Genomic DNA, 27,858 nt, shown 5'->3' with positions numbered 1-27,858 from the left:
CAATACTGTTTCTGTAAAATGTTCCGTTTAAACTTCACAAAGATTACCTTGGAAGTCTAATCACAGGTTTCAGAGTAGCAGCCGTGTTAGTCTGTATTCGCAAAAAGAAAAGGAGTACTTGTGGCACCTTAGAGACTAACAAATTTATTAGAGCATAAGCTTTCATGAGCTACAGCTCACTTCATCGGATGCATAATTCATCGAAAGCTTATGCTCTAATAAATTTGTTAGTCTCTAAGGTGCCACAAGTACTCCTTTTCTTCTTGGAAGTCTAGCCTCCCTCTTTGTTATCGGCAGCTGAACGGCTGCACAGAATTAGAAAGCGGCCAAGAAGAACTAAGGAAGACTTTCTGCGTGATGTTATGATGCACTCCACCGCCGAGAAACAGGAATTGAAGGAGTGGTGAGACAGCGAGAAGAGGGACCAAAAGGAGAACACAGCACACCAGAACGAAGCCACGGAGCGGCTCTGAAACATTATGGAACACCAAGCAGACACGCTCCAGGCAATACTAGCTCTGCAAACTGAGCAACTCCACGCTTGCCCTCCCCTGCAGCCGCTGTCGCAAAAAACTTTCCCCTGCACTCCCCAGATATCACCAACACACTCTTATCAACCTCCTTGCTCAAGTCTATATCCACAGCATTCCACTCCTTCCCCTCACAGTCCAGCACTGTGGACTCCCACTATGTACAGCACTCAAACACCCATCCCTCTGCAGTTTGGCCCTGCTGAAGTACAGTACCTACTTCATTGTACTCCAAAGGAGAAGGCTGGATATGATCCCTGGACATACACAAATCTTTAGCCGTCCCAGAATGCCTCCTCCCCCTGGGACCTTCCCCCATCCCCCTCCCTCCTAATTTTTGTTTGACTCTCCTTTTAATAATATAATTGTGATGGTTTGAAAGCAATCTTTATTCTATTAACTGAAAGCAAAAAGAGCAGTGCAAAGCAAGATACAATTATGTTAAACCCCCTTATTGCATCATGTGCATTAGTCACCTCCTAGCATTAAAAGTATTACAAGCACTGCAATCCTGAGCATAGCAACAAATATTAGTGGCTTTCAGCTTCCAATTGCTGCCTCAAGACATCCCTGATCCTTATGGCCCTGCGCTGCGCCTCTCCAATAGCCCTGGTCTCTGGTTGTTCAGTCTCAGCCTCCAGGTGCTGAGCCTCTATGGTCCAGCCCTGAGTGAAGCTTTCACCCTTCCCTTCACAAATACTCTGGAGCTGTGATAAATTAAGCGGGGGGGAAAGAGGGGGGAGCTCCCTTTTATGTGCAGCCAGTCAGCCAGTTCGCTATTAAGGTCCTCTTGGTGGCTGTTCTCTGCTTGCTTTACCTGTAAAGGGTTAAAGTCCTCCAGGTAAAGGAAAGGGAGTGAGCACCTGACCAAAAGAGCCAATGGGAAGGCTAGAACTTTTTAAAAATGGGAAAAAAAAGTTTTCCTTGTGTCTCTCTGCTTGTCTCTTCAGCCAAGAGAGAACAGGGGCAGCAGGAATGCTGTGTAAAGTTTGAACCAGGTACGAAAAATTATCTTCCATACCTAGGAGAATTCATTGGGATAGGGAATGTTTAGATAGATGCAATCAGGTTTATTTCTCTATTTTGGGTTGTGGATTTCCTCTGTGCTAAGCTCAGGTATTTTTGTTTTCTTTTGTAACTTTAAGCTGGCCCCCAGGGAGCCATTCCTGGTGTTTAACCCCTTTCCAGTTGCTTTATAAAATCTAGCAATAGCCTGATTTTCCAGATGTGTTTCCTTCCTTCTTTTTTTAAATAAGATTTAACTCTTTAAAAACCTGATTGAAAACACATATGCACAGACCTTACCTTTTAAGACACAAAACCAATTAGCTGGTCACAACAGCTGGGTTTCCCTTTTTGTTGGTTTTCTCCCTCAGCTTCCCCAACAGAGGGATGGAAAAGCCAAGGAGCCTCCGGGAAAACTTCAAGTTAGTTTTTCCAGGATTTGCAAGAGGCAGTTTTTCACTTGGGTGTTGACAGCGTTTACTGAGCCAAGATCAGAGCAAAGCTGTAACCATGGGAGTTTAATACAAGCATGGGGTGACAAGTATTAATTTTTAGAATCCTTGTGGGCCCCTACCTTCTGCACTCAAAGTGCCAGAATGGGGAAATGAGCCTTGACAGGAGCGTACGGCACATGGTTATAAGCATAGGAATAGTGTCATTGGTCAGGTCCAGCTTCCCATAGAGGCAGCGTCAGCGGGCTTTTAAGTGGCCAAAAGTACACTCCACAGTCATTCTGCACTTGCTCAGCCTGTTGAACCTCTCCTTGCTGCTGTCAAGTTGCCCCATGTATGGCTTCATAAGCCACGGCATTAAGGGGTAGGTGGGGTCTCCCAGGATCACAATGCGTATTTCGACCTCCCCTACGGTGATTGTCTGGTCTGGGAAGAAAGTTCCCGCTTGCAGCTTCCTGAACAGGCCAGTGTTCCAAAAGATGTGTGCGTGATCCACAAAAGCGCTTGGAGAATCATTGAGAAATACCCCTTGTGATTAATGTACTCGGTGGCTGGGCAGTCTGGCATCAGACTTGGAATATGCGTGCCATCTATTGCCCCTCCGCAGTTAGGGAAGCCCATTTGTGCAAAGCCATCCACAATGTCATGCACATTACCCAGAGTCACCATCTTTCAGAGCAGGATGCAATTAATGGCCCTGCACACTTCAGTCAACGTGAGTCCAACAGTAGACTTTCCCACTCCGAACTGATTAGTGACCAATCAGTAGCAGTCTGGAGTAGTCAGCTGCCACAGTGTGATCACCACGCACTTCTCCAATGGAAGGGAAGCTCTCATTCTCGTATCCTTGTGCTGTAGGGCTGGGGCGAGCTCACACAGTCCCATGAATGTGGCTTTCCTCATCCGAAAGTTCTGCAGCCACTGCTCATCATCCCAGATGTGCACGATGATGTGATCCTACCATTCAGTGCTGGTTTCCCAAGCATAAAAGCGGCGGTCCACTGTGGTCAGCATCTCCGCAAATGCCACAAGCAATCTCGTGTCGTAGCTACTATGCGTGGTGAAATCAATGTCGCACTCCTCTTGCCTTTGTAGTTTAAGGAATAACTCCACCGCCACTCATGATGTGCTGGTCAGAGCGAGCAGCATACAGGTCAGCAGTGCAGGATCCATTCCTGCAGCCCAAAGAGGCAGGGCGTGCAGTACACAAACCGTTGAAAGACAGATAGTGTTGAATGCGGACGGAAGCCCAGGGATTGCTAGGATGCGAAGCAATGCATCACGGGACATTGGTTCAGGACCCAGGATGCCCCACGACCCCCACCACCTTCCCACAAGTCTTAGCAGCAGAAAAGAAAGAGGTGCGCTGTGGAATAGCTGCCCAGAGTGCACCGCTCCAAATACTGACGCAAGTGTGAACACGCTACTGCGCAGGCAGCTGACAGTGTGAGCACTCTGAGCGGCGCTGTAACTTTGCCAATGTAGACGTGCCCCTAAGTGGCATCATTACTCTGATGAGCCAACTACAGGCCCAGCATTGATCCTGCCAACTGACATATAATACATTGAGCAGCCCAGATGTGAGTTTTGCTTCATGTATCATATCTGTTATTTTGTAATAAATTTCAGTGCCTACTAAGAACCAGTAACTATATTCAAGCACAGAACATACCAATTGAAGAACTATTGACATCAATACAGGCTTTTAGCACCTGAGGTAGGGACAGTTAACCAGCAAAAATACACCTTTTATCTTCTTTTCAAGCCTTCTAGTACAGAAAAAGAAAGTTACAAGCAAATATTTCAGCTGATCTGAGAGTCTATCCTTTTCAGGACAATGGTATACATACATAGTGCACGTCTTTCCTTTGTTTTAAGGCAGAGCTCATTGAGTACCTGAGATTCACATGAGTTCAATCCAAAAGCCAGGCAACAATCTGGAATAATCTTACCTACTGTGCACAGACACCACAGTCATCACCATATGGCATTGAGATAGAACCCATGACCTGCCAGTAATTATGTACACCAGGGGTATGTAAATTGGCACCTAGATACTATAGTGATGGGTGCTCTAAAAATGGAAAAAGAGAGAGAGAGAGAGAATCTTTGAAAATAAAGCTATTACAAAAGCTGAGGTGTTTGACAGCTCATTCCATTGCACGGTTCCCCTATAAACACCCTGTTCCCAGTTTCTAATGCTCTCTGATGCACAGCATTCACTCAAGAAAAGCAAATGACAAAACTAAATATTTATCTGAGCATGGAATTTAAAATGTTTCAGACTTATAAGAACTTCTTCCAATGCAAGTTACCAGTATAATTGACAAATAGATTTGCAAAACAAATGGGCATGATTTGAGCTGCCTACTTGGGGTGGCTATTGGGCTTTACAGTGGTATCAAAGAGACAGATACTTTGCCAATTATTCAGCACTTCTTTTCTCGGAATTCCCAATCCACACTTAATTCAGGGGCAGCTGCTGGGTGTCCAGCATTTATGAAAATCAGTCCAAGAGCCTTCAAAGCAGTTTTGACAGTAATGAAACAACAAAATGCTAATTAGAAGTTTTCAAAATAATTTATCTCACCAGCTAAGCTTTTCAAACATTTTCTTACATCAAAAGAAACACTGCTTTAAGTTATGCAAGATGTTAAGCCAACATCATTCTTGAGCTTTTAATCTTGCAAAGCATATAGAAGTCGAAAAGGAATTGGGGAGACAACTTACTAGGAGAATGCATTAAAGTTTTAGAAGACAGAGTTCCAGTTAACTGTTCTTTATGTACAAGTTACACTTTTACTATATGAAGCTTTAAAATCCATGCTCGTTACCTTGATTGTTTTTGACTGAAGTCTCAGGCCATTCAGTGTGTTTATTGCTCTTTCAGCATCTTTAGCACTCACATAGTTCACAAAGCCATAGCCTAAGCTGTGTCCTGCATGAAAGAACATTTTTTTATATTAATCCTGATGAATAAAAAAGGTATCACTGGTGAAATACAAGTAAAAAAGTATTTGGTCTATAGATGACAAAACTTCACCTAAAACATACAAAAACTTAAGAGCTTTTCCAACAACTCCAGGTTAAGTTACTCAGGCCTGTCACATATCACGTGGGATGTCTGATGTAATGCTCACCCATTTGTCACTTCAGACATGTGTGTCCTTGAGGCTAGTGCATCTCAGATGGCAAATGGAGAGCCTGAACAATACATTCAAGTCTGAAACAATGACTCAGGTACCCTGTGTCATCTGCAATCACAAGCAGCAACTATTTTGTCATCTGGAACAGATCCTGACATGCAACATTTTCTGATTTCACTTCTTATCTTCTCCCTTCAACAGGGTGCTTCAAAATCTGAGAGAGAACAGTTAAACTTCATGCAAAAACAAGTGAAAGAAGTGCTAACCTAAGTTTATAAATATACAAAGCTTGAAAAAAAAAAAAAAGTGGCAAGTGAGAACATTTGGCAAATGACCGTGCACCAGAAAAGTCACAAGATTATCAGTTTCCCTGCTGCTGCAGCAACTCAATCCTTCATTCCTGGAGGCAAGAGTAGAGAAAGAGGGCTCTCTTTCACACCACTTATTATTTCGTTAAACTTGTCATGCTCTGTATGTAAGGGTGGAGAAAACCTTAGGTCCAAGTTGGTTCATGCCCTGTCTCTAAAAACAAAAAGAACCGTACTTCTCTGAAGGTATATTACTGGATGTTCATGTCCATTCTTTTCTTAAATTATTCTTCACTCCCTCTTAAATGTTTGAGAATAAAAATTCAATCTGGGAGTAACTATGTATGATATGGAGCTAAATTTAATACACAACTACAGCTAGATTCTCGCTGGAAAGTATTAAGGGAGACTATGCTAGGCTGGGGAAGACACTTAAGGAAATTGAGGCTCAGGTGATCTTTAGCGGGATCCTTCCTGTTCCTAGAGAAGGGCAACAAAGGTCTGACAAGATTATGACTGTCAACAGATGGCTTAGGCAGTGGTGCTATAAGGAGGGCTTTGGGATGTATGACCACTGGGAGGCATTCATGGACAGAGGTCAATTCTCTCAGGATGGACTTCATCTCAGTAGGGAAGGAAATAGACTTCTAGGATCGAGGCTGGCACAACTGATAAAGAGAGCTTTAAACTAGGAATTGGGGGGAGATGGATGGGAGATGTCCAGAAAATCTCCACGCCAGATTTTAGCATTGAGAGGGAAGAAGATGAAGTAAGAATGGATACAGCCATGGGTAGGAGAATGTATATAAGGAGTGAGGGCGGTGTGGATACTAGTCTAATAGGTTATACTGGATGTAGAATGACTGTGCCTAATAGGGTACAAAATGTGAGCGAGGCCAAACAGCAAAAATTAAGATGTTTGTACACCAATGCAAGGAGTCTAGGTAACAAAATGGAGGAACTAGAGCTACTGGTGCAGGAAGTAAAACCAGATATTATAGGGATAACAGAAACATGGTGGAATAGTAGTCATGACTGGACTACAGGTATTGAAGGGTATGTGCTCTTTAGGAAAGACAGAAACAAAGGTAAAGGTGGTGGAGTAGCATTGTATATCAATGATGAGGTAGAATGTAAAGAAATAAGAAGCGATGCAACGGATAAGACAGTCTGTCTGGGCAAAAATTACATTGGGGAAGAAAACTAGTAAAGCCTCTCCTTCGATAGTGCTTGGGGTGTGCTATAGACCTCCGGGATCTAATTTGGATATGGATACAGCCCTTTTTAATGTCTTTAATAAAGTAAATACTAATGGAAACTGCGTGATCATGGGAGACTAACTTCCCAGATATAGACTGGAGGACCAGTGCTAGTAATAATAATAGGGCTCAGATTTTCCTAGATGCGATAGCTGATGGATTCCTTCATCAAGTAGTTGCTGAACCGACTAGAGGGGATGCCATTTTAGATTTAATTTTGGTGAGTAGCGAGGACCTCATAGAAGAAATGGTTGTAGGGGACAATCTTGGCTCAAGTGATCATGAGCTAATTCAGTTCAAACTAAATGGAAGGATTAACACAAATAAATCTGCAACTAGGGTTTTTGATTTCAAAAGGGCTGACTTTCAAAAATTAAGGAAATTAGTAAGGGAAGTGGATTGGACTGAAGAACTTATGGATCTAAAGGTAGAGGAGGCCTGGGATTACTTTAAATGAAAGCTGCAGAAGCTATTGGAAGCCTGCATCCCAAGAAAGGGGAAAAAATTCATAGGAAGCAGTTGTAGACCAAGCTGGATGAGCAAGCATCTCAGAGAGGTGATTAAGAAGAAGCAGAAAGCATACAGGGAGTGGAAGATGGGAGGGATCAGCAAGGAAAGCTACCTAATTGAGGTCAGAACATGTAGGGATCAAGTGAGACAGGCTAAAAGTTGAGTAGAGTTGGACCTTGCAAAGGGAATTAAAACCAATAGTAAAAGGTTCTATAGCCATATAAATAAGAAGAAAACTAAAAAGGAAGAAGTGGGGCCGCTTAATACTGAGGATGGAGTGGAGGTTAAAGATAATCTAGGCATGGCCCAATATCTAAACAAATACTTTGCCTCAGTCTTTAATAAGGCTAAAGAGGATCTTGGGGATAATGGTAGCATGACAAATGGGAAGGAGGATATAGAGGTAGATATTACCATATCAGAGGTAGAAGCGAAACTGAAACAGCTTAATGGGACTAAATCGGGGGGCCCAGATAATCTTCATCCAAGAATATTAAAGGAATTGGCACCTGAAATTGCAAGCCCATTAGCAAGAATTTTTAATGAATCTGTAAACTCAGGAATAGTACCGAATGATTGGAGAATTGCTAATATAGTTCCTATTTTTAAGAAAGGAAAAAAAAAAGTGATCCGGGTAACTACAGGCCAGTTAGTTTGACATCTGTAGTATGCAAGGTCCTGGAAAAAATTTTGAAGGAGAAATTAGTTAAGGACATTGAAGTCAATGGTAAATGGGACAAAATACAACATGGTTTTACAAAAGATAGATCGTGCCAAACCAACCTAATCTCCTTTTTTGAAAAAGTAACCGATCTTTTAGATAAAGGAAATGCAGTGGATCTAATTTACCTAGATTTCAGTAAAGCATTTGATACCGTGCCACATGGGGAATTATTAGTTAAATTGGAGAAGATGGGGATCAATATGAACATCAAAAGGTGGATAAGGAATTGGTTAAAGGGGAGACTGCAATGGGTCCTACTGAAAGGCGAACTGTCAGGCTGGAGGGAGGTTACCAGTGGAGTTCCTCAGAGATCGGTTTTGGGACCAATCTTATTTAATCTTTTTATTACTGACCTCGGCACAAAAAGTGGGAGTGTGCTAATAAAGTTTGCAGATGATACAAAGCTGGGAGGTATTGCCAATTCGGAGAAGGATCGGGATATTATACAGGAGGATCTGGATTACCTTGTAAACTGGAGTAATAGTAATAGGATGAAATTTAATAGTGAGAAGTGTAAGGTTATGCATTTAGGGATTAACAACAAGAATTTTAGTTATAAGTTGGGGACGCATCAATTAGAAGTAACGGAAGAGGAGAAGGACCTTGGAGTATTGGACCTTGGAGTATAGGATGACTATGAGCTGCCAATGTGCTATGGCTGTGAAAAAAGCTAATGCGGTTTTGGGATGCATCAGGAGAGGCATTTCCAGTAGGGATAAGGAGGTTTTAGTACCGTTGTACAAGGCACTGGTGAGACCTCACCTAGAATACTGTGTGCAGTTCTGGTCTCCCATGTTTAAAAAGGATGAATTCAAACTGGAGCAGGTACAGAGAAGGGCTACTAGGATGATCCGAGGAACGGAAAACTTGTCTTATGAAAGGAGACTTAAGGAGCTTGGCTTGTTTAGCCTAACTAAAAGAAGGTTGAGGGGAGATATGATTGCTCTCTATAAATATAATCAGAGGGATAAATACAGGAGAGGGAGAGGAATTATTTAACCTCAGCACCAATGTGGACACAAGAACAAATGGGTATAAACTGGCCACCAGGAAGTTTAGACTTGAAATCAGACGAAGGTTTTTAACCATCAGAGGAGTGAAGTTTTGGAATAGCCTTCCAAGGGAAGCAGTGGGGGCAAAAGATCTATCTGGCTTTAAGATTCTACTCGATAAGTTTATGGAGGAGATGGTATGATGGGATAATGGGATTTTGGTAAGTAATTGATCTTTAAATATTCAGGGTAAATAGGCCAAATCCCCTGAGATGGGATATTAGATGGATGGGATCTGAGTTACTATAAAAAATTCTTTCCTGGGTATCTGGCTGGTGAATCTTGCCCATATGCTCAGGGTTTAGCTGATTGCCATATTTGGGGTCGGGAAGGAATTTTCCTCCAGGGCAGATTGGAGAGGCCCTGGAGGTTTTTCGCCTTCCTCTGTAGCATGGGGCATGGTTGACTTGAGGGAGGCTTCTCTGCTCCTTGAAGTCTTTGAACCATGATTTAAGGACTTCAATAGCTCAGACATGGGTGAGGTTTTTCATAGGAGTGGGTGGGTGAGATTCTGTGGCCTGCGCTGTGCAGGAGGTCGGACTAGATGATCAGAATGGTACCTTCTGACCTTAGTATCTATGAATCTATGTATGATATGGGGCTAAATTTAATACACAACTACAGCACCCTTTGACATTCTTAATGAAGTTGTACACAGACAGCAAAATGACAAAACCTACTAGATAAATAATGCAACAGCCCAACAGTCTCTAAAGCCAAAGAGTACTATTGTAAATTTCACACCTCATTCAATCACACAAAGGATCAAATGCTTCTGACTTCTACCAATCTGCTATCGCTCCCAAATAAATGGGCCTCTCATCATCTTTCCCCACATAGGACTAAACACACAGTGTGCCATTTTCTCCATTAATATAGGGGGCATACCCTATTTTTTGTTGCGGATTAGCCCTCAGTGAACTTGAATGCTTCCAGAAGTTTCTGAAGAAGGGTATGTTATTTACAAGAGACAACTCTCTTGTTGGCTTGGTACCACTCTATAACAATCTTTTCCTCTTAACTATAGATAAGAGTGCCCCCTTAAGTGCCTGCTTCAGCCCTGGAGAATACAAAGATTTACAGTTGACCTGTGACAGACAAAACAGACAAGAGGACAGATGTTTTTAAATTCATGTGTTGTGGCTATACAGATGGCAAAAAAAAAAAAAAAAAAAAAATCTCTTGACTTCCACTATAGCATGTGCAAAGTCCTGATCAATGGATTTGGTCTGATTGCAGATAGACTGGTTAATGCAGACTGACTTCATCTGAGTGCTGATGAGACTTTCTCCAATTTGGAGGTAATGTTTGGTTACTTTACAGATAAAAAAGTCAGAGGCAGACTGAAGTCTCCATATCTGAGATAGGGTCTGGGAAGAGATAAATACTAGAGATTCTCTCTCTGGTTGAGTTTTGGTCTGTATCATGCACTGGTAGAACTTCATGCCACAACCTGTTATTTGGGTCTCTGTCCTTCCTGACTGGTACAGACCATTGGAGAGATGGGAAAGGCACACACCTGGATCCTTCACAACTGGAGCATGTTAACACCTCCTTTGAAGAGCAGAGTGTTTAATGCTCTAAAGGAAGCATGTTTTCGCTTCTGTCCAGAAACCCACCTCAAAGCAGACTATCAACTAGTACCTAATCTCTTACCTTTAGCAGAGATTATGGAAAAGGTTACAGTAAAACTAATTTCTCAGTATCTGGACCTCCCTGCGCCTTGCTGATCAGGGTTCCAACCTAGGTACAGAGATTGCTAACCAACACCAGAAGTGCAATCTTCTCTGGGCAAAGGATAAAAATCCGTAATCCTTGTTATCAACTCTGCCTTCAGTAGCACAGATCATGAAGTGTTACGGCAAGTCAACAGGACTGCTCTTTAACGGCTGTGTTACTTTTTGTGGCAAGATCCTGAGGGCTCTTTCACGTGAAGTACCTCAAAGTTCTATAAAGTTAATCAATGAGCATGCTAAATGAGTGGCAAAGTAATATGCCCCTAAATATTTCAATATATTGATGATAGATTTTTTGCCATTTCCTACAGCTCAGAGTGTAAAGTTGAGCATCTTCCCTATCTCTGGAAAAGATTGGCTATGGATGAGAGTGAGCTGGATGAGACATTACAGATAAAAATGGAATGTTACAGTGGGTTAAGGGAGGCAATTGGAGGAGGTGGTTTATGTCGGATCCTCTGAAGGTATCTGGACATAATTGGTAGTAAAATTAAAAAATTAAGGGTCTGGTTAAATTTTCAACTGCTGCTAGACGCTCAAACAAGAGACAAAGACACCCTTTTCCTACGGCTGGCAATGGGGTTGCATCCTTCCCTCTCAGATGAAGACTTTGCCATTATAATCCATGCCTTTGTCAACTTTAGATTGGACTTCTGCAATGTGCTCTATACATAGGTTAAATCTTAAATCATTCACAAGCTAAAGCTAGTGCAGAATGTTGCAACTCGTTTGTTAAATGGAGTATCTTGCTGCAAGTGCATGATGGCAGTGCTCCAGGACCTATCCCTTGGCTCCCAGTTGCTGATTTTGAGTTTTAATGCCATAAATGGGTTGGGATCATCCAACATAAAACACACTTCTTTCCTTGCGCAATCCTGCAGTAGTTGTGATCAGCAGAGGCATATGAACTAGAGCTCCCTGGGTACAGAAAAGGGAGCTGTTCACAGACCACCCGCAATGAGAGTTTCTGACATTGTAATTCACTCCCATCTCCTAGTTCTAAATAGCCCAAGTTAACTGACCTTTAGGGCATGCTGGAAAGTATACTTTGAGCAGGCATTTGGGGAAAGCTGAAGTGATTAGGGAGAATGTTTATTTAAGGGCAAGGAGAGGGATGGGGGACAAATTAATTTATAATATGTTTGCAGGTTGGTCATATTGGGGAGCGGAGTGACTAGAAAGGAGAATATACTACTGTATTGATTTTGTAATGGTTTGAAATGGTTCATAGTCCATTTGTAGTTGATGGAAACGATAGCAAGACTCTAGATAGACCATCTTATGTGTATATTTAAATCCAAATACATTAAAATTAAATAAAAAGCAAAAGCAAATACACCCTTTCTTCAGCTGAATCATTAGCCAAGCAGAGCATGCATAAAAAGTTACAATTTTAGATAAAGTACTACACTCACAAACAATACAAAGAATATCTTTTTTGTTGTTGTATTCATAACAAACTCTTTCATAAAGTGTCTCCTTTTGCTACATACAACATTCCCTTCTACTCTAGGTATGCTGTCTATGTACCTGTTTCTCTCCTCCCCCTCTTCACCCCCTGCTCTTCCTTGGATGCACTGCTTGAGTTACTACATTTCTTCTCCCTTTTACATTTCTCTCCTGATGCTGGTAGAAACTCCAGTCCCATAGGTGGCTCCAACAGGGGAAGGGGGCTTGTGTTAGTTTTTCCTCTTATGTAGCAGAGGTCCCTAATAGAGGCATCTAGCTCAGATCCTTCTCTGCCCTCCTCTCCATTTGCTTTTAAAGGTCTCTTGGCTTCTCTCTCTTCAATGAGCAGCCTAGAAATAAAGAGATAGTAGGACTTGTGACAAACCAATTCTTGCAGAGCGTTTGCCCAGTAGTTCACGGGCTGGTTTGGGAACAGGTGATACAGAAGTCTGGTAGTGATGCTCCCTTTAAATTAACAAATGTTAATGTCAGGTTTCAGAGTAGCAGCCATGTTAGTCTGTATTTGCAAAAAGAGAAGGAGTACTTGTGGCACCTTTAGAGACTAACAAATTTGTTAGTCTCTAAGATGCCACAAGTACTCCTCTTTTTGCGAATACAGACTAACACGGCTGCTACTCTGAAACCTGTCATTATGCAAGGCACTGAATTTAGCTGTAGGGAGTGGAAGGAATACATCCGATGAAGTGAGCTGTAGCTCACGAAAGCTTATGCTCAAATAAATTTATCAGTCTCTAAGGTGCCACAAGTACTCCTTTTCTTTTTGCAAATGTTAATGTGTGCGCTACATTAGTCATGAGTCCCTAGCCAGAGAGAGCTCAACAGTGATGGATTTGTAGCTACCATTCGCTCTTCACCATGGGCCTCACAGGGTACATCCACACTGCAATAAGAGACTGGGGGCATGGCTGCGACTGGCCCTGGTCAGATGACTCAGGCTGCGGGGCTATAAAATTGCAGTGCAGACGTCTGGGCTTGGTCTGGAGTCCGAGCTCCGAGACCCTGTGATGGGGGAAGGTCTCAGGGCCCAGACTCCAGCCCGAACATCTAGCTGCATTTTTATAGAGCCACAAGCGCAAGTCATCTGACCCAGGCTAAGAGATTAGTGCCATGGGATTTTTATTACAGTGTAGACATACCCCTAGTGGTTACAAGTTCTGCTAGCAAGCATCTAACCAGCAGGAGCACAAAGGGGCAGGACTCACAGCTCCTCCTCTCTGTTATCTGCTCTTCTTGCCTCAAGTGAACCATAAGAAATATGACACTAAAGGCAGTATGGGGGAAATTAAACAGGTTATAAAAATAGGACTTGCAATAGGTGCAGAGGAAGAAAATGTAAAATTTTTTCTATTTGACCAAATTATAAGCCAAAAAAAAAAAAAACAAAACAAAACAAAAAAAAAAAAACAAAAACCTCACAATTTGCGCAGAACAGTCTGCCCAATGCTTACTCATTGTTTCAACCACTACAGCTTCATGTAGGACACAGGCAAAAATAAATGCTGCCCACGCTCACCAAAACACCCTGGTAGAACCAGAACCATAGATATTAATTAAGATCAGAAGGGACCATTATGATCTAGCTGAAAGCCAACAACTAGAAGCTATATACTCTTTACTTCACCCATCATGTGGTATTAATAGTTCACCGCATTTTGTAACCCTTAGCACTGGGCAAGGTCTCAGCCCCCTACCTTGGTAAGGAACCATATTTGTGTCCCAAACAACTGATCAAGAAAGAATGCCTGAGGGCCAAAGCAGTTGCACAAGGTCACTTCTGACAGAGCCAGGAACAGAAAGCAGGTCTCTAGGATGATGGGATTTAGGAGACGCAGACACACTCTGAATAAATATGCCAAATCTGTGGTATGCTGTATGTAAAAGGGAATTACTCACCTATAACTTTCAAAAAGTGCTTTAACAAAAACACACAGCATGCAGGAGACCCAATTCTCAGTCTCCAATGCTAACCATTAAGATCCTCTCCCCTACCAGAATCAAGAATGGGGGCTGAGGAATTCTGATACCTTGTATTCTACTGCTAGCAGACAGATGTACAAGATAAAAATATTTGTTGTTTCAGAATTTTTTAAACCTACAAGTTTCCATACCAAGGAACATTAACAGAGTTGTATAGTGAAGCTCTCTAAAAAGTTAAATACTAAAATTAAGTTAACCTATGCAACCTTACTTATGCTTTCTTGAGTATATGCATTACCATATCATATTTAGGAATTTTAAGACACTGTTCCCACAACCAAAATTATTCCATAATTGTCCATTATAGGGATTCTAGCCGCTTCTCTTGAACCATATGGTATTGGCCACTGTCAGACAGAAAAACAGAATACAGACCATTTATTCTGATCCAATATGGCAATTCCTACATTTCTGAATATCCATTTCAATGAACAAACTCCCCAGAAATGACTATGTGCAAAACCATTAGCTTCATTTTGGGGGGAGGGGGAGGAGAGGGGAGAGGATACTTAAGAATTTGTTCATCCCTTGGTGGTTCTGGACAGGCGTGAAAAGCCTAAACACTGCCTTTTCAGTCTCTATTGCATTTACAAAACAGCAGCGCTTAAGTGCTTCATTCAGAGACTTTTCCAGAAATCAAGATCATCTTTAACTGACTCAGTCTCCCAGTACTTTCAGGTTAGGCATTAGAGTTCAAGGCTTTTCTAGAAAGCTGTTTCATACAGTTAACTTTAATAAAGTTAACTTAATAGAAACAAAAGCTTCTGGACAAACAGGAAACAAAATACGTAATTTCTATCAGTTTTTGCTGTCAACTTGGTAAAGAAGTATTCACATATATATCGCGGGAAAAGGATGTGGATAGACAAGTTAGCCCAGGGAATGGGATTTGACTTGGGAAAAGAATCAATCTTGATTTGTAGCACAATAAAATTAAAATTTAAGTTTTTAACATACTTTAAGACTACAGTGGTTAAAAAAACCTATTAAAGTTGGGTGGGAACAGGATTTGAAGAAATTGCAGTCGAAGAGGTGAGAAATAGATTATACACTTAGTGAATATGTCCAATTATTAGACTATAGGCAATTCATAACCAAATATTTCAATATGGTTACATATTTGGCCGAGTGTAAGGCCTTGCTTTGCTCAATTCAATGACATTTCACTGTTTGTAAAGTGATAACTTTTGAAAACTGCACCGGCTCAATTTCAAAATGTCAGGGAACATTCCAGGTATCAAAGTCAGAGAAGCCTTATTTCCACTGATCTAATTGTTAGGATTATGCAGGCTCTCGATACAAAGGCGAGGTCAATGTCCTGAGGGGTTAAGGTGAGAGAACTCTCTGCAGCACCAAATGGGCATTCTATGGGCCTAATTTAAGTGAAAATCATGCTTGCTGGAAGCCTCTCACATATTCACTCACTGGGCCCCTCACCTCCACTCCAGCCAGGTCTGCCCCCAGCTGGGACATTCACCCTGGGGCAGGAGCTGGCCCTCAGGGACTTGAGGATCCAGCTGGGTATACAGCTCCACCTACATAAACTTGAAGTATGCAACCTTCTAGATATTTCTAAATGATTCTTTAGGGCTTCCTAATAAAAAATGAAAAAAGTGAACAATGAATCTTAAATTAGTAGCCACTGGACAACTGGCAACTTCTCAATGGAGAGGGAAATTTTTTTTTAAAGTTAGTAGGGCTGTCAAATTATTTAAAAATAGTCACAATTAAATGCAATTTTAATTGCATTGTTAAATAATAGGATACCAATTTACATTTATTATAAATATTTTGGATGTTTTTGTACATTTTCAAATATACTGATTTCAATTACAACAGAATACAAAGTGTACAGTGCTCACTTAATATTTGATTTTTTTAAGTTTACAAATATTTGTAAACAAAATAGTATTTTTAATTCACATCAGTCAAGTACTGTAGTGCAATCTCTATCGTGAAATTGCAACTTACCAATATAGAATTTTGTAAGTAACTGCACTCCAAAATAAAAAGTTTACAGCTTTAGAGCCTACAACCCTGATATTCTATGATTCTGAATCCATGCAGTCCTACTTCTTGTTCAGCTAATCACCAAGACAAACAAGTTTGTTTACATTTACGGGAGATAATGCTGCCCACTTCTTATTTACATCACCTGGAAGCAAGAACATGCATTCACATGGCACTATTGTAGCCAGCCTTGCAAGGTATTTACATGCCAAATATACTAAATATTCGTATGCTTCCATGTTGACAGGTGCTGCTTGATAATACTCAAAGCAGTGATTAAATCGTGACTTTTTTTTTAAATCTACTCAATTTGTTTTGCATTAATCCCTTGCATTAACTGTGATTAATTTGACAGTCCTAAAATTATGTGTTGCTGTAACTGAACAGTTAACTCATCAAGTACATACCTATACAACAATATATACAAAGGATAAAAACATACTTAAGTATTTGGTTAGAATTTGATACTCTGGACAGTACAATCACCTGCAAATGATAGAGCATTTACAATTGTTTCTGAATATCTTTAAATACATTCACTTGCTTTGTTTGCTAATATAAACAGAAACAGATTACGACGTTACTTATCTGTAACTAGATATTTTTTGAGACATGGTACCTGCTTGTATTCCATTGAGGGTTTATGCATGTGCATTATGAGCAGGAGATTCCCCCCCCCCCCAAGTAGTAATGTCTGTTGGGCTACACATGAGCCCTTTGTTCACCTCACAGTTTCGTCCGAAGTGATTGAGGGTGAGGCAGACTGATCTTGTCTTCAATTCCTTCTCCACTGTGAATTCAAGATATCCGCAGCAGAGGGGAAGGAGGGCAGGAAGTGGAATACAGATAGGGACCACAAATCTTGAGGGCCCTCCAGTTACAGACAAGTAACCTCCTCTTCTTCTTTGAGTGATGGTCCCTATTATATTCCACTGAGAGTGATTAACAAGCAGTACACTGAAGTTGGAGGATAGTGCAAGGATGAAGATGGAACGGTTTAGCAGAGGACAGCCATGCCGAATGAGGCATCCGTTGCAGAATCCTGCATCTATGCGTGGCAAAGGTATGTACTGAACTCCATGTGTCCCCTCTACATATGTCCCAAAGAAGCAAAATGTGGAGGATGGCGGTGGTCGAAGCCTGGTCTCTCATGGAATGTGCCTTCACCCCAGGGGATGGAGGCAGTCCTGACAACTGATAGCATAGTGAAATCCACTTGTAGATTGCATGCCACTTAACCCTCCTGGATATTGTTTCATCTCAATCTAGAAGATTTCCTGATTGGTCTCGTCCTCTGCAGGTAGAAGACCAAGGCCTGATGGACATCAAGGGAATGAAATAGTCGTCCTTTTTCTGAGGCTTCAGGAAGAGAGTAGGTAAGCGGATGGGTTGGTTGACATGTAACTGGGATACGAACATTGGCAGAAACTTGAGATGTAGGTGCAGGGAGACTTAATCCTATGGGAAAGTGGAGAAAGTGATAGCCACAAGGAAGGCAACTTTAAATGGAAAGAAGGGACAGAAGGAAGCTAGAGGCTAAAAGCCGTTTCATCAGTGCTGATAAAACTAGGTTAAGGTCCCACTGGGGAGGGGCAATAGGTTGTATGGTGAGAAGGTTCTAATGAGGCCTTACAAAGCCTAGCAGTCAACAGGTGTGTAAATATGGAGTGTCCTTCCACTGGGCGGGGGGAGCGTGTGAAAGGTGCTAAATTGCTGCTAGGTGGACCTTGACCACTTCACCACAAAGAGCCATTAATTTCATGCCCCCTTGTTTGCTGATGTAGTAAACAGCGGCGGTATTGTCCAGCACGATAATATCTGGCATCTGAGTTACCCAGGAAAGAATTTTCTGGGGTATCTGGCTGGTGATTCTTGCCCATATGCTCAGGATTTAGCAGATCGCCATATTTGGGGTCGGGAAGCAATTTTCCTCCAGGGCAGATTGGAGAGGCCGTGGAGGTTTTTCGCCTTCCTCTGTAGCATGGGTAACTTGAGGGAGGCTTCTCTGCTCCTTGAAGTCTTTAAACCACGATTTGAGGACTTCAATAGCTCAGACATAGGTGAGGTTTTTCGTAGGAGTGGGTGGGTGAGATTCTGTGGCCTGCGCTGTGCAGGAGGTTGGACTAGATGATCAGAATGGTCCCTTCTGACCTTAGTATCTATGAGATCATTATGGGAGCAAATGGATAAGAGAAATGCTTGGCATGCCTTCCTAACATCTCAGAGTTCTAGAATGTTGATGTGCATCCTGAATTCTTGAGGGGTCAATGTTCCCTGCATTATGCAATCTCCAACCCTATGAGGGATGTGTTGTCCGGGGAGGATGGGAGAAAGGGGACCCTCACACTGACCTGTTGGATATTAGGAAAACCTTTTTCACTAGGAGGGTGGTGAAGCACTGGAATGCATTACCTAGGGAGGTGGTAGAATTGCCTTTGTTAGAGGTATTTAAGGTCAGGCTTGACAAAGCCCTGGGTGGGATGATTTAGTTGGGGATTGGTCCCAGGGGCTTTGAGCAGGGGGCTGGACTAGATGACCTCCTGAGGTCCCTTCCAACCCTGATATTCTATGACCTGTCGGGGTCTATCCACCACTGGAGGGAAGAGTGCACTTCAGTAGGAACAGTCAGTATCAGATCCATGGGTGAGTAAACTCTCTGGAGCCACATCTAGAGGCAGCAAAAGCGGAGGTGAGCCAAGGCAGTGATGTATGTGCCCAAGAGAGATAGGCAAGAGAGAGAAGGACCAGGAGAGAAGGACCACTGACTACTCAGGCTACGAGTGCCTATGAGAGAGACTACTCGGGCTACGAAAGACTGGAATATGTTCCTTGGTAGCTATGCTCGTGCTATGACTAAGTTGATGGAGGCCCTTATGAATTCTAGGGACCATGTGGGGTCCAAAGTTGATTTTTCAACACTGATGATGATCCTTTGGGATGAAAGAAGTCTGAGTAATATGGAGGTAAAAATCTGGACTTCATCTCTGGACCATGCTGCTAAGAGCCAGTCATTGAGATAGGCCTCCATGATGGCAAAAGCTTTTCCACTGAATGCATCCGATAAGTGAGCTGTAGCTCACAAAAGCTTATGATCAAATAAAGTTGTTAGTCTCTAAGGTGCCACAAGTCCTCCTTCTCTTTTTGTGGATACAGACTAACACGGCTGCTACTCTGAAACCTGGGAGCAGTGGTGAATCCAAATGGCAGGATCCTATATTGAAAGTGCTGAAGGACTACCGTAAACATCAGGAACCTTCGGTGGGACAGCTGGATATTTATGTGAAAATAAGCATCCTGCATATGGAGAGCCATAAGCAAATGCCTTCGTCTAATGATGGGATGATGGCTGCTAAGGTGACCATATGAAACTTGGGTTTTGCAGATGAATCAATTGAGATGATAGAGATACAGGATTGGGCTCCACCCATCCTTCTTTTGGGGGTATCAGGAAGTAAGTTGAATAGAAGAGTCCAGAGAAACCCACTATCGCCCCTCTTTGTAGTCAGGCAGCCACCTCCAGGGCGAAGTTGCTGTCATGAGTGGTCCTTGAGGAGGGATGGGGGAGGGGGCTGTGGATGAGTAGCATAAAGAACTCAATCGTACAGCCATAGTGGATGACTTAGCACCCACTTGTATGTTGTTATTGCACTCCAAGTTTGTAAAGAGTGCTAGACGACACTCAAATGGGGTGGTGTGGTTGTATGGCAGCAGGCAAGGTAGCTGACAACTCTCTAGATTTCCTCAGAAATACCTCTTCTGTAGGGGTTGCATCTGGGAGGAGGAAGACTGAGGGTGGTCCTGGAGCATAAGATTTTTGAATCTTCTGGAATCAGGTCTGGTCCTGTTGTGGAAGTTTTTCGACAAAGTCCTTAAGTTTTCTGTAATTCAGGAAATCGTATTTGGCAAGTGATGCCTGGTCATTTGAAATCCTGTATTGAAGGCTGGCTGAAAAGACTACTTTGCAGCCTGAAAAGTCCAGTTGCTTGCCCTCCCTGCTGGATGGGGTGGAGCATGGATGCTGTTGCCTAGCCCGTTCTGTCGCTGCATGGACCACAAGTGAATTGGGAGGTGGAGGTGAGAACAGAAACTCAGACCCCTTGACTGGTACATAGTATCTTTTTCTGCCCCCTTTGGGGTCAGTGTATATGTGGCTGGCATACACAAACTGTGTGAGCTGGCTCAAGGATGGCATCGTTGTTTGATATCGAGGCCAAGCAGAGTCAACCTAAGGTGAAGTATATCCAGCAGCTTATGCTGAGTGTCTTGGATCTCCTCTTGGGGAATGTGAAGCTCTCCAGCCACTCCACACAGGAGATCCTGGAATTCCTGGTAGTCATCACAAGATGGGCAGGACATTGAAACCACTGCTGCATCAGGAAAGGATGATGGGAATTTCTCCTGTTCCAGCAGTACCTTCTGAGCAGCTCATCTTCCATTACAGGTTCCAAACATCGACTCAAAAGCACCTCAGATGGTGAAATAGGTGAAGCCTCCCTGACAGAATAGACAGGTTCTGAGGGAAGGTATTAGGGCCATGATCCCCAATAGAGACAGCAGGATGGATCCAGAGGGTTCTGAGGAGCAAGGAAACCAGTGGCAGCTGGAGTGGAGAATACGGTCACAATATAGAAGGCCACAGTGGGTACTTGTAGAGGCAGGAAGGGATGGATGGTCCCTAACCCTCATCCAAGTCCTCTTAAGACGAAGTTGAGAGACCAGTTCCATTGGCAGTACCATCGGAGCTAGCAGAAGCATGTGCACTGTTGGAGTGATAGGCGAGGAGTGCCTCAGATGTGGCATGTCTGATGCAGGAGATAACATCTCCCTGGAAGTAGAGGGCTCCAGAAAGCATGGGGTTCTGGGAGAATCAAGGTCACCACACTTCCTGGGCCTCTTGATGCCACGGAGGTTGGGAAAAGTGCCAGAGCGCTTTCTCAGTCCCTGGAACCAGAGTAGTGGTCTTCCTTGGAGCTTATGGCTCTCTGGCTCTGAGCGATGCTGATGTTGACTGTGCGCGTGGATCCACACTTGGTACTGGTGGATCTGTCTATTTATGCAGCTGCTTTTCATGTTTGTGCACTTTAGCTTGCACTCCGTCCCCATGGACTGGAACTCATGGAAGGAGTCTCTCCCTTCTTAGGTTTAGAGGAAGACTTACTGCCATGCTTATGTGCATGCTTCCTTACCTCCTAACTAGACCCTGGCGCGTGGTCCACAATGGTGGTACTGCTGGTGCCAGCCTCGGACTTCATAGTGGAAGGCACACTGCTGGTAGCCTCAGGTTGATGTACAGGGGGGTTGCCTGGCCAGGGTCAAAATGAGGTCTCATGGCAACTTCCACGAGGTACTTCCGGAGATGGAGAGCCTGGGTATGGCTTGGGAAGAACTGGCAGATTCTGCACCTGGATGAAATGTGGGCTTCTTCCAAACAGTAGATGCAGCATTGATGTTCGTAGTTGACCAAGAAGGAACATGGGCAGGAGGCACAGATTTTAAAGCCTGGGGTTCTCTGCATAGTCCAGTACCCGCACATGGGTGGGGATGGGGGGGGTTTCCCCACTAGGACTAAAACATCCCAAAAAGGAACCCCGATTCTACTAGCAAACTAAACTACTATAAAAATCAATAGAAATGGTAAAACTCTAACACTATGTACCATGTGTTTGTTGTTGTAGTTGTAAGTGCATCACATGCAAGAGGACACTAATAGTTCCGATCCAGACCATGTTGCAGTCAGAAGGAACTGGAGACGTGATCGGTTCTGTCCGCCCTTTATCACTTCTGACAAAACCATGAGGGCAAGCCACAGGTGCATGTGCAGATCAACGAACACTACCATCTGAAAAAAAAAAAAATCTCCAGATCCAAACACACAGTGCACATGCATAAGACCTAACTGAAATACAATAGGGTCCATCACTTGAAGAACTGTTTTTTCAGTTTAAAGCAGAAAAAAAGTCTTTGATGCCAAGGAGGTTCACCTATGACTATCTTTGTATAAATTCTCCAAACAAAATTAATTTTTTGTAATTGTTAATATTACACTTGTGGTAGAGAGATTTGTAAAATTGCTTAAACTACTTCCTAAACAAACAAGTTATTTTAAGGGGGAAATCACTTAAATTTGCCATAACAAAGGCTGCCCCTTCTTCCTTAATTTTGCCCCAATGATATGATCACATGCTATTTTCTTGCCCCACAGAATCTGGGCCTCAATCAATGCCTAGAATACATAGTAAGGCTATATCTAAACTATAGCTTACATTGGCATACCTTGCGTCACACAGGGGCGTGAATAAATCACCACCGAGCGACATAAGTTACACTGACGTAAGTGCTCGTGTGCACAATGCTATGTTGGTGGGAGAGCTTGTCCTACAGACATAGCTTCTGCCGTTCACTGAGGTAGTTTTATTGACATAGAGCATCTTCACCAGACACGTTGTGGCGGCATCAGTCCAGCTGTGCCGTTGCAGCGCTGAATGTGTAGCCGTGCCCCCAATGAGGCAGTTATCTGAAGCCCTCACCCTGCCTCATTCAAAGGTGTGTAACAAATAAAGCAGGGGATTGCAGGAAGAGAAAGGATGGGCTTGTGCTTTAGGAAGTGAACTGGGGCTGCTTCTTCAGGAAGTGAGCAAAAGTAAGATAATCCTGGACAGACATTGCCTTTGTCTTCCTCCTCAGTGGATATTTACATAGCTTTTGAGGAATCATCAGCCCATCACACTCTAAACAGCCAATCCTTTTCAGCACTATCCCTTTGCCCCCAGTCAGGTGATAGGCTGAAGCATTGTTAAGGAGGGCTGGGATAGCCTATTAACCTTGGGCAACCATTGACACGAATTATATCAAGACAAGGGTGTTACATAGCCACAAACAGCAGACGATTCCTTTGAAGCAAGCACAGAACCATAACCACTCCATCAGAATACAGAAATTCAAGATGAGTACTCCATCTAGTTCAGTATCCTGTCTCTAAAACTGAAGCAGCTGGCATTGAACACAAGATATAAAAAAACCCTAACAGATATGGGACAACCTGCTCCCAGGGAAGTTTCCTCCTAAACCCCAGAAGTTAGAGGTTGGATTATGCCCTGAAGTAGTGGTTTTAGATACTAGTTACTAAAACTTTGGAAAGTAACTCTGATTGTTCCCCTCTAGCAAAGCAGTTCTTTCTCTACTTGGGCATAAGTAGCTTAAAAGCCATTAACCTCTGGGAAAGCGTGGCCATTTTGAATGAGAAAATTGTGAATGTAATGGGAAAGATCGAAAAATAGATAACACTGCTTAAACACTAATTTCTTCAACAGTACATACAAGGATAACTGGCAATGAGTTTTAACTATATGGAAAAATGTAACTAAAAAGACAACCATTTGTTAGTAAAAATGGTTCAAAAAAGATACTAAACAAAAGATCAGTTATTTATAGAATTTTATTTATTTAAGGGACAAAGATGCATTCTCAGCAAAATAAAGAGTTAGCAGATGCCTTAGCAAAAGTGACCACGATCTATTTGCTCTGTGAAAACAGAATACAGTCCCAGCCAGTAATATATAGACTCTTGGCATTGTAAAAGGGCCAATTTCTCAAAGCTAAAAATAATTATATGCAATACTGACTGAGAGCATAATGCTTCAGTTAGAGGGGCATCTTGGCTGAGAGCATATGAAAGGAACAATAAAAGATAAGTCAGCATGCAGTAATCAGCAAATGGAAAAAGGGAAAATGGATTGCAATGAATATAAACTAGAAGTTAAGAACTGCAGTTGACTCAAAGGAAGCTGAAGGTACCAATGGAGTATCAATGGCTAACAGGTTAAAGGACAAAACGGAAGAATATTTTTAATGAATCATGGAACAAAAGAAATCCTAACACTTAAACAAATCATCTTTACTAGATTGAGATGGTAAAATAGTCAGTGATGCACAGAAGGTGAAAGCATTTGGTTAATGTTTATTCTTTATGAGGAACAAAACTAGATGTTTTCACCACATAACAGCACCATTCCAGCAGTAACCAAGGAGGGTGTTAAGCAGCTTCTACTAAAGTTAAAAACTTTCAATCAAACAGATCTGGAAATGTTGCACCCAAGAGTCTGCAAGTCACTAGTGTTGGTTCAATAAACCTTGGAAAACAAATTCCAGAGACCAAGAAGAAAGTAAAAGAACAAAACAAGGTAAGTAGCTAATCATCAGCTAGTTTGTTTGGCCTCAATGTCAGGCAAAAATAATGGAACAGATGCTGTGGGACTATCAATAAAGAGAAGACAGAAAAATAATTAAATGACAATCAACATAGCTTAATGGAAAATAGGTGTTGTCAAGCAAACTTGATTTTTTTTTAAAACAGCATTACAAATCTGGTTGATAAAGATAACTTGATAGAATATACTTTGATATCTGTAAGGCATAAGATTTAGTACCTCAGATTAATAAATCTGCATTATATCAAATCAATACGATACTTGTTCAATATATTAAAACAACAATTGCATTTTGAGATGCTAGCTTAACAGAGAAGGATCAAATAGTGGGGGTATTTCCAGAACAGTGATTCTCAAACTTATTTGATCTGTAATAGTATCTGTAGTAGGTTATGCCCCTCATTCCAAGTACATATATTGCCACCCAGTTCTGAAAGCAAAGCAAAGAGCAGCAGCTGCTGGCCAGGTGCCCAGTCCCGAAGGCAGCGCCACACCAGCAGCAGCACAGAAGTAAGGGTGGCAATGTGAAAAGTCATTCGTCGATATCACTTTTCACAACAGACTAAACAAAACAAAAACAAAAACAAAAAACACCCACACAGCTTGCCCCTGCCTTGACACATTCCTGCTCCTCCTTTGGGAGGCCTGCCCCATAGTTTGAGAACCACTGTTATTGAGGGTTCCTGCCTTGTCTCTCTCAGCCTTATGCCATTTAAAAAAAAAATTTTTATCAGTGACCTGGAAGAAAATATAAAGTCTTTGCAGATACAGTTTGCAGATGACTGAAAAATTGTAGCAGTAAACAACTCACACAAAGTAAATCTAGATTGCTTGGTAAATTATGTAGAAGCCATTAAAACCATGAATTTCAATATAGCCAAATGCAAGGTCATAGATTTAGGAGCAAAAGCATAGGCCAGTATTTACAGGATGGGCAACTATTCTTGAAAACAGTGACTCTGCAAAGTACTTAGGGTCACTGTAGTAAACCACCTGAACATGAGAGGGATGCTATGGCGAAAAAGGCTAACAAGATCTTTGGATGTATAAAGAGGGATCTAGTAAGAGTAGGGAGAGAGCATCACTTGCATATACAACACTGGTGAGACCACTACTGGAATACTGTATCCAGTTCTGATACTCATACTTCAAAAGAAGACAAAAAAAATGGAGAGTTCAGAGAAGAGCTATGAAAAGTGATTCAAGGAATGGACTACGTGTCATACAATGAGAAACTTAAAAAGTTCAATTTAGCTAGGCAAAAAAGTTAAAGGTCTTGATCATAGTCTATAGGCATCTTCCGAGGTAGAAAGTATCTGACACTAGGAGACTAATCGAGCAGAGAATGCATAACAAGATACAATGCCTATAATTCATAAAAATTCAATCTGGAAATAAGACAAATTCTTATAATTACCTATAAGGGAAAAAGTAAATTCATTCTCATTTAAAGACTAAATAGAGAGGTTGCATATCTAACTCAGCCACAAGTTACTGGGCCTGAAAGTGTTCATTTACATAGTAGGGACAAATAATTTCCTTCAGTACAGGAATTACCATATGAATTCTTCAGCTGTGTTAAGCAGGTCAGACCATGCCCAAGTTGTCTTTTCTGGCCGTAAAAATAATATATATATATGAACATAGGTATGTAGTAGCTCTTTGTAGTTTGCTCGTGTCCAGTGCAGAACATATTATTCTAGGTGTGATCTTGTATTACCAGAGACATAATGATGCAGTGGAATACAGCTTACAGCAACAAACGTGGTCGGACGGATTAATTTATGAGGTAAGATTAGAACAACAATCTCACATAATTCAAGCAACAATTAAGAAGGGAGTCATGCCGTTTTTCAAATATTTGAAGTATTAAGACATTAAAGATGGACAGGAATCGGGGGGCAGGGATCGCTTAGTGGTTTGAGCATTGGCCTGCTAAACCCAGGATTGTGAGCTCAATCCTTGAGGGGGCCATTTTGGGATCTGGGGCAAAAATTGGGGATGGGTCCTGCTTTGAGCAGGAGGTTGGACTAGATGACCTCCTGAAGTCCCTTCCAACCCTGATATTCTATGATTCTATAAGAGATGAAAAATCCACTCGCTAACAATAAGTAGTTTTCCCTCATAAAAAGGTCTAGATCATCATTTCTGCAGAAAACAAGAATAAAAACACCATCATAAGGAGAAAAATCATCTTCCAAATGTTAACTGATGCCCAATGTCTTCTCAAATATGCATGTAGCGCCAATGTCTGTGCTGCGGCTCATAGATTCCACCCTATAGCTGCTTGGGAAAGTAATGAAACACAGTCAAGTATTGGAGCTATTCATAGCAAAGGATGATCCAAAAAACACAAGACAGATTAGGGGAAAAGAATAGCAGAAACTCCACACCAGACCTTCCAGAATCAGATGCAGTGATAGTGGAAAGGGAAGAAGGGAGAGAAAAAGTCTCTAAAGTTGCAAAACCATTTCTGCTGTAGGTTTCAGAGTGGTAGCTGTGTTAGTCTGTATCAGCAAAAAGAATGAGAGTACTTGTGGCACCTTAGAGAAATTTATTTCTGCTGTAGTCACATGTTCTCACATGCATGCTTTCTAAAATATTCACCTTTTGCACAAAATTTTACATGCTTTGTCTTTAGCAAAACTGACATTCTGTAAAAATATTAGTTTTTATTCATGAGGGTAACTCATCCATTGAATTTTGAAGCTTCAGACTTGGTATGTAAATAGGCCTTAATGAACTATATGGGCTTTGCTAATTTTGAAGAAGCGAGTAAAAATCTTTGAACTGCAGGATTCACGAAATGCTGTAGAAAATTCCAATAGGCTGTTAGCTGCATGCTTAGACATGGGTGTAGGCAAACATGCATCCACAGGCAGTTAGCTGCACAGCTACTTGGTTATAGGAATTTACAACCTCACCTACTGAAGCAGGAAATTGTAAACTCAAAAGATTCTGAACAAGGATGAGCAGAACTTGTAAATATAGGAAACTGATTAGCATGTCAAAAATTACAGTACCTTTATACTCCAACCACCTCATTATTTCCATACCAAGAAGCTGATAAAGGCTCTGCTAATGAACCTTCTTAGCTAATAAGATGAATAGGTGTATCAAGAAAGTTACAGCTCTGATGACATTTGCTGAATTTCAAAGAACCATCAAATTCCACAAGACTAAGCAGCTCTGTGTTTATTACTTTTCCCTGAGCTTCATCCTGCCTTCTTCCTTAAAGAACTTGGGAAGTTAAAATGGAATTAGCATTAGAGCAATGTTAAGGTCACAAAATAAAGCACTCAAATAAGAAAATTCCTTAAGGTTTTCTCCTGCAACACTATATAAGGCACATTGCACATGTAGTATTTTCCTGTTTTGAAGACACTGTTTGCACGGTCTACGTCTCAACTTATTCAATAAGGCCAAGTTAATATTGCAGAAGAATTTACAGGTTAAATGGACCTGTTCACAT

The 27,858-nt window shown here is 41.9% G+C and overlaps 1 protein-coding gene across 1 annotated transcript in view; it reads right to left on the bottom strand.

Moving 5' to 3' along the window:
* Positions 1-27,858, bottom strand: part of ELAVL1 (ELAV like RNA binding protein 1) — a 71,436-nt gene that overhangs the window by 23,507 nt on the left and 20,071 nt on the right. The window contains exon 3 of the mRNA XM_038383837.2: positions 4,822-4,925. Coding sequence (XP_038239765.1) covers positions 4,822-4,925 — 104 coding nt within the window. The remainder of the gene's footprint in view (positions 1-4,821; positions 4,926-27,858) is intronic.

Source organism: Dermochelys coriacea, chromosome 25 (genome assembly GCF_009764565.3).
Source record: "Dermochelys coriacea isolate rDerCor1 chromosome 25, rDerCor1.pri.v4, whole genome shotgun sequence".
NCBI classification, from domain to species: domain Eukaryota; kingdom Metazoa; phylum Chordata; order Testudines; family Dermochelyidae; genus Dermochelys; species Dermochelys coriacea.
The sequence above is the reverse complement of the archived record's forward strand: the minus strand, read 5'-3'. Positions and strand labels throughout refer to the sequence as shown.